The sequence below is a fragment of the Clarias gariepinus genome, chromosome 7, assembly GCF_024256425.1.
Source record: "Clarias gariepinus isolate MV-2021 ecotype Netherlands chromosome 7, CGAR_prim_01v2, whole genome shotgun sequence".
Classification (NCBI taxonomy): Eukaryota; Metazoa; Chordata; class Actinopteri; order Siluriformes; family Clariidae; genus Clarias; species Clarias gariepinus.
In genome coordinates, this window is record NC_071106.1 from 39708612 (window position 1) to 39716665 (window position 8054).

Below are 8054 nucleotides of genomic sequence, written 5' to 3' on the forward strand. Positions count from 1 at the left end.
ACTGCAGTGTTTCAGACGGTGGTGTGTTTAGACAGGTGTGTTATTACTCCTGTCCTTGAACAGAAGACTTTGAGATTTCTCTCTCTATCTCTCTCTCACACACACACACACACATACACACAAACATGCTTCATCACATCTGAACATGTCAGTCTAGTTTTGTGAAGTGATCAGCGCACGCCTGACGATCTCTGATCAACACATAACTTGTCTCTTCCTGAAGAGACGTGTCTGTGTGTAAACTGTATACACACACACTCATTCACCAACACCACTCGCACCTTACAGGAACTCGGCTAGCCCTGCCCTCGCTCTAACACATTAAAGGAGTTCCTGGGGGGCCGGCGTTTCAGATGTGAATCAGACAGACAGTCCGATCTCGGCTCCGGCGTACTGAGAGAACTTTCTACCTTGATGGTGTCCAGGCCCTAGTGAGACACTGGGATCAGTGCGTTAGTGTATCAGGGGATTATAGAGAGACATAAAGGGAGTTTATACTCTTCAGAGTTCTGTTATTCTGTACAATCAAAAGTCCCACCTTGGTTCGAACACACCTCATACATACGAACCCTGACAGAACCTCCTGCAGAACCCACTGAAGTGTACTCTGATGTCCTGAACAGTGTGAGTCAAAACTACTTTTCATTTCAAATGTTTCCTTTAGTTCATGTTTTATTAGAAATTGCACGTGCACACACACACACACACACACACACAAAATTTTAAAAATGATTGTAGTTTAGACATAAGCTTTAAACCCAGACTGATGATGATGATGATGATGATGATGATCAGACACGGTGTGGGAAGTAATAACACTCTAATGCAACAATGTAACAGTGTAATAATGTAATAAATATTTCCATGTAACAATGTAACAATGATTCTGTTTTGCAGTAATTCGTTTTCTCTTACTCGCACACACACACACACACACACACAGTGTTATGTAGAGTCGAGTGTGTTCACTGTCCTCCACCAGCAGCGTCGAACATCTTCTTCCTGCCCTCCATCCCTGACATGGCCTCCACGTTCTTACGCCAGTCTCCCACCTCACTGGTTAGCACCTACACACACACACACACACACATTAATTAGGAAAATATATATTTTTCCATTCCTAACCTTCTATTTTGCGTGTGTGTTTGTGTACCTTCTCCTGTTTAATGTCCTCCTTCTTGACGGACTTGAGGTTGGCCCTGAGGTCCATGGAGCCTTTGTGTTTGGAGCCGAGTAAAGCTCTCATCATCTCATCAGCCGACACGCGAACCTTCCTCAGAGCCGGCTTCTTAAATTTACCTCCGAGGTCCTGCACCTTCAGCTTCAGCTCGTGAATCTATACCCCACACACACACACACACAAACACAACACACACACACACAAACGATAAGCAAGGAGTACCTTGATCAGTCTTAACAGAGTTCATTGTGTGTGTGTGTGTGTGTGTGTGTGTACTCACTTCTTTATTGTTCTTGTTGACTTTTGCTTCAAAGTCGTATCTCTCCTCATCCACCTCATCGATCTTAGAGTGAAGCTGTCGACACAGTTTCTGCGCACACACACACACACACACATACATACACATACACTTTACAAACCATATTAAAACATCAAACTACCTCTGTCTCCAATTCATTACAGATTTATTTTATGTTGTGTTCGAGTCAAAGTGGGACTTTTGACAGTCCTGAGAGTATAAACTCCCTTTATGTCTCTCTATAATCCCCTGATACACTAATGCACTGATCCCAGTGTCTCACTAGAGCTTGGACACCATTAAGGTTCTCTCTATACGCAGGAGTCATGATCAGACTCTCAGGCCTCCCAGGAACTCCTTAAACATGTGGAGATGTCCTGGAGCGAGTCAGGACTGGGGAGTCTTCTGTAAATGTCAATCATTTTTATGCCTTCATTCACCTCAAATTTTATCTCAAGTCTCTGTTTGACTTATTCAACTGGTTTATTATTTTCCTGGACTCGTTAACGCACTGCTTGATTAATGAGGTTTTACTTCTCAAACATGTTTTTTTCTTCTTCTTCTCATACTGTGGAACATTCTTTATTTACTGAATTTTAATTAATGTTTATAGAATCAGATTTTTTTTCTTTTTTTTTTAATTACTTTAGATTTTCAGTTTATTAAATATGTATTTTCTGTAATTTATTGTTTAATTTAAAAAGATAATAATTTACAAGCTAGGGGCGGGGTCATTTATTTATGCTCATTATTTTGCACATGTCGATTATTTCTATTAAATTCTTTTTAAGTAGTATATATGTTTACCTAATTTTACAATTTTACATTGAGCTGACCCCCCACAACCAACACCAACACCCCCCCCGCCCCAAAAGCCCTCCCCCAAAAGCCCCCCCCCCCACCCCAACCCATCTATTCCACCCCCACACACCCATCCCCTGTCACTCACGTGCAGCTCATCCATGGAGAGGCCGGAGATCTGGAGAGGCGGGAGTTTCTCCCCCAGGTAGCGCACCTTCTCCTCATCACGTGTCGCTGTCTCCTGCTCCAGGTCCTCCATCGCCCTCTGCAGGAGCAGCATCTGAACACACACACACACACACACACACACACAAAACGCACGTTGGATGAACATTTATCCTCACACTGATGTCTACACATGCCCAGGCTTTCACACGTGAAATTCTTCAGTACAATTTATTTATTTTGGCACTTTATACTAATTGATTCTAATTTTTATGTAATTCTGTTACACACCAGTTTTTTACCCAGATTATTTTAGTTGCAAATTTATTTATTTATTTATTTATTTATTTACAAGCAGCCCCTTCACTCTAACCTCTGATTTTCTCACGAGCTACGTGTTGTTTTGTTTCACGCACACATGATTTATTATTCACGAGTTCACGTGCAGTTTCAAGGCACAACACGTTAAAAACCTGTTATTTAAAGGACAAACAATCTGAATACTAACACAGAAAACTACACTGTAGATCCATAGATCAGAGGAACTCAGATCAGATTCACGCTTACCTTCAGAGAGAGTTTCCTCGAGGCCGAGATCTTACACTTGGGCTAGAAAATATATATATAAAAGAAAAGTAAATACAAACAGAGAATATCATGTTTATCTGTTTTATTGCCGTTCTGTAGAAAATAAATCTCCAGGGTGTTAAAACTGGCCTGCACAAAAAAAAACTATGTTTTGTGAGTGTTTTGGAATCTTTTTTTAAAAAAAGACAGAACCTTAACATTGGCCCGAGGAGGCATCGGTCTGGGGGAATCCTGCACAAACAAACAAACAAACAAACAAACAAGACAATACATGCATGTAAAATGAGTTCATATTCAGACTTCAAACATCTTTAGGTTCCTTAGAATCTAAACTTAATGTTTTTAATGACTTATTACTCTTATAGAAATATATTTAAACATTTGAAACATAAAATTATATTGATTTGTTTTAATGAAAGACACTAAAGACACTTACACTGTTGTTGAGGTTTTAGCAGAAATGTGGAAGGAAAAAGACACAAAGTTAAATAAAAATATTAATACGAACAATTTATAGGAGCAAACTTTATATGTAGACGCGGTGATGCGTTTAAGTGAATCGGAAAAGACTAAAGGAGACGTTTGAGTGAAATCAACTCACTGAGACATCGTGGAGCTGCAGAGAGACAGAAGACAGAGAGGAGCAGAGATGAGAATAAACCCAGAGAATCAGAGTTTAAACTGTGTGTGTGTACAGTGTTAGTGTGTGTGTGTGTGTGTGTGTGTGTACAGTGTTAGTGTGTGTGTGTGTGTGTGTACAGTGTTAGTGTGTGTGTACATTACCTGTGGATGAGAGATGCGGCGTGAAGAGACGGACGTGGAGACTGAAAGCTCAGCACTCAGAGACAATGGGTTTTATGTGTGTGTGTGTGTGTGTGTGTGTGTGTGTGTGAGGGAGATGGATGGACAGATGGCAGCTAAATAATTATAGCACAGGAATTCTACTGAACAGACAGCTGCTTTTAGCTTGACAAAGGCTGACGTGTGTGTGTGTGTGTGTGTGTGTGTGTGTGTGTGATGAAGAATAGACCTATCCGTTCTCAAACACAAGGACACATTAAGATCTTCTTTCATTCCCAAAGTTTGTTTCATTAGTCTCTTCTGTTTGTCGTAGATCACCATCCTATCCTAGTAAACTCTCTTACACACACACACACACACACACACACACACACACACACACAGCGCATCCAGCTAAAAACAGTAAAGGTTAGTAAGGTCACAGGATGTAGAGACGCGGCTACCAGAGCGCAGCTCACTGATCAGGACGTGAGAATGCTTTTACGTCTCGCTGGCTGAACCCACGACGATCAGAACGACCTCGAGGTTTTACACACAAACAACACACACACACACACATACATACACACACACACACAAACAACACACACACACACATAATATTGTTATTATTGTATTATTATTATTGTTATTATTATTATTATTATTATTATTATTATTATTATTATTATTGTGGTTGTTTCTATAGCAACAGCTCCTTCATGTGGATCATTCCTCTATGTAGCGCTGGTGTAAGGAGTCTCCAGTGTCAGCGATGTGCGAAAGTCAGACGTAAAGCTGGAACTGTAAGATTTCCCACATCTTCGGGTCCTTGGTCACATGACACCTGAGAGGTTTTTGTCTTGTTGTGAGTATTGTGAGAGAGAATGAAGTGAGACAGGTGAGGGGACGAGTGTTTATAGCTGCTGTAACGTAAGCGAGAGCAGGAACTCACTCGTGTAACGGAACACAAAACAGAACTATAAATGGATCAAAAGTTAAACATAGTAACAGTTGCCGTAGTGAAACACTCAGACGGTTAGAGGAAATCAATCAACCCCTCTGTGTCTCTGTGGATGAAACCTGATTCAATTTAGTGCAAGACATTCATAAGATGTGTTTAACATTTCAAAGGTCAATTAATTTAAGTTCGCCTACGATTATACGTTTCCGTAAGTTTATTAAATAATTCTTTTCCGTGCAGTAGATCACACAGACACATAATTAAATTATTATAAGTTATTCTAATTAGAAATACTTAAAGACAGTTTGAAATACAGTTTCAGAAAACAGAAGTGTTTATTGTCTATCAGTGGAAACTCTCGCAGAACAAAACCTCAACAAGATTCAAGGAAAAATTGTAATAATTCAATTTAATGCAAGATATTTCTAAGATTTGTTTAACATTAAAAAAATTACTTAAGCTCATGGGATCATGTACGATCACGAATAGGTTCATTTATTAGTTAGTTAGTTTATTTATTAACACTAACACTAAATAATCCCTGATGCTCATGCAGGACATTACACAGACACCTAAATAAATTATTATCAATTCTTTTTATTTGGAATAATGAGATAGGGTTCATAGTGTTTTAAACTAATTATTTATAGATATATATAAACTCTTTTGGTGGAAACTCTAGAAGGTTCCACGTTTAAACACTAGAATACATTTTTATTTCAGGGAGAAAAAAAAAAGGTTCCAGGAAAGACTGAATCGAATAAGGAACCTCGAGGGAAAAACATTCTCGCTGAGAAACACATTAATAACAAAGTGAATGATTAAGTAATTAATTAACAAACAAACAAATGAATTATTAAGTAGAAATAAATAAACATCAGCATAGCCTGGAATGGAGGCACTAAACTACGTTACCCATCAGCCCCAGCAGTCACGTCCATGATCACTTTCACCTGCGTATCGTTTCATCTCATTAACGTATTAGCCGCGGTTTTAGTGTTAATCTAATTCTTTATTAAGGTTCTGTTCTCTCTCTCTTTCTTTAGCTTTTTCTTTAAACAAAAAAATATTCTTAAACAAGGCTGAAACAAGCTGCTTAGATTTTTTTCCCCCCTGATGTGACATCATATAAGAAGAGCCCCTCCCCCGGCGTGTTGCTCGGCTCTGATGTTCTCTTGGGGGCGTGGCTTATTTACACTTAGACACTGAAGTGTGTAAAGAGAGTGTGAGGTGTGTAAAGTGTATTATCTAAAACATAAAAGTGTGTGTGTGTGTGTGTGTGTGTGTGTGTGTGTGTGTGTGTGTGTGTGTGTGTGTGAAAACACTTCAGCTGAGTCTCAGCACTAAACCTCGACACACTCTCTATTTATTCAGCAGCCTTTCCACTGTCACAGCAGAGGCATGTGTGTTCTCCAGAATATGCACCACTGTGGCCATCTGTCACTGACACACACACTCACACACACACACACACACACAAAAGGTGATGAGAATATCTCCAAGTGAATGTGCCAATATTAGCACATTTCCACCTAAGGATACTCGAGAATGTAAAACACAATCACTGTGTGTGTGTGTGTGTGTGTGTGTGCGTGTAGCCGAGGTCATCCAACAGTCTATTAAGAGGATTTAATTATAGGATTGACGATGTGGTGTTAATGTTCAGTGACTAACCCTCAGACTTTACATCTGCGATCCTCTGAGATGTTTGGTACCGATCAGCCATAACATTAAAACCACCTGCCTAGTACAGTGTAGCGCCCCCCTGTGCCAAACAATGAAACCATGCTGACCCGTCGAGGCCTGGACTCATCAAGTGTAAGGTGGAGCCTCCGTGGGTCAGACCTGGTTCTCCAGCACGTCACACAGGCGCTCCATCAGATTGAGATCAGGAGAATATAAAGACGGCGTCATCACCTCTTTGTCATGTTCCTCAAACAGTTCCTGAACTCTGTGTGTGTGTGTGTGTGTGTGTGTGGAGTGTGTCAGTGCATATTATCCTGCTGAAACACACCATTAGGGAACACAGTCTTCATGAAGGTGTTAAGGTAGGCGGGGCATGTCAGAGTTACACCCACATGAAGGGCAGGACCCAAGGATTCTCAGCAGAACATCACACACACACACACACACACACACACGCATGGCCATCCACAAGAAGTAAAAGACAACCTGATTTATCAAACCTCCGCATGATCCAGTTCTGATGCTCACGTGTCCAGTGTAGGAGTGTTTGGTGGAGAACACGGGCAGCATGGGCACCCCGACTAACTCTCACATCCACACACTCCATCCAAAAAACTCAGTATAAGGTCACGCAGGGTAAATATACACAGTCTCAGTTATTCAATTAACAGACATTAGAATTTTTTTTTATTTTTTATTTCACCCACAGGAATGGACTTTTCTGGACATTTTTTATTTATTTTTATTTTTTTTTACAATTTTAGATATATTAATAAATAATACATATAAAAATTTAATTATTTTAAATCATGCCCTTTTAATACTTTTATAGATTCCTATACAGTACTGATAAGCTGAACCTTTTAAAATAAATAAAACAAACGCAAAAAGTAAATGTAACAACATAATAATACATTTCATTACCTGTTTAAAACTATAGCATAAAATCATTTTAAACAGATTTAAAAATGTTTACTAAAACAATCTAAACTAAATATAATAAATAATCTAATTAAACAAATTGATGGATCAAAAATTCTTCTTCTTATTATTATTATTATTATTTTTGTTGTTGTTGTTATTATCATTATTTCTTTGTAGGATGGAATGATCCTATTTGTTAGAAGGATATAACCAGGTGAAATAAAGAAGTTATATAATAAAAGTCTCTCCGCTGCTCGGACCCGGAAGTCCTTTACCTCTGCAGTCTCGGGTTGCCAGGTAGTTTTGTGTTAGTGTAGCAGGGTCTAAAAAATATTATAATCATTCATTTAGTTTTATTTAATTTTCTGCTAAATTGAAAGTTTAACTCCATCAGAGACAGACTCAATGGGTTTCTCGTTAGATATTTGTGCTGTAAAACACTGCATGTGTTTAATAATTATGGTGCTAATTGTCATCACGTCGACTGTCGGATTTACTTTATAAATATATTTTAATTAACAAGCTGAGAAAAGTTTATTTTAAATTATCATATAAATATTATCCTGTCAAATCTTTTATTTCTTAGAGATTTCATATATTTATTTATTTACTATGTTTTTATTCAAAGTTTGTTTCCTGAGTTTTGTTTTTCTTTCAAACGTTTTTTT

At 38.6% G+C, this 8054-nt stretch overlaps 1 protein-coding gene across 1 annotated transcript; it reads right to left on the reverse strand.

Annotated features, from left to right (window-relative positions):
• Positions 1 to 668: 668 nt before the first annotated feature.
• Positions 669 to 3528, reverse strand: tnni1c (troponin I, skeletal, slow c). The gene is made up of 7 exons (XM_053500596.1): positions 3469 to 3528; positions 3225 to 3263; positions 3012 to 3053; positions 2428 to 2559; positions 1461 to 1550; positions 1154 to 1336; positions 669 to 1067 (listed from the first exon to the last, which is right to left on the reverse strand). Exons 2-7 carry the CDS (start codon positions 3246 to 3248, stop codon positions 966 to 968), a joined length of 573 nt encoding a protein of 190 aa, XP_053356571.1. The 5' UTR covers positions 3249 to 3263; positions 3469 to 3528; the 3' UTR covers positions 669 to 965.
• Positions 3529 to 8054: the final 4526 nt, after the last annotated feature.

Bases quoted from the DNA above. Each gene is read 5' to 3' on its own strand.
- tnni1c (XM_053500596.1), bottom strand. From the start codon at position 3,248: ATGCCTCCTCGGGCCAATGTTAAG. The intron at 3,054-3,224 runs GTTCTGTCTTTT...TATATTTTCTAG, and splicing joins CTCCTCGGGCCAATGTTAAG to CCCAAGTGTAAGATCTCGGC. The intron at 1,551-2,427 runs GTGAGTGACAGG...GTGTGTGCGCAG, and splicing joins TCTCCATGGATGAGCTGCAC to AAACTGTGTCGACAGCTTCA.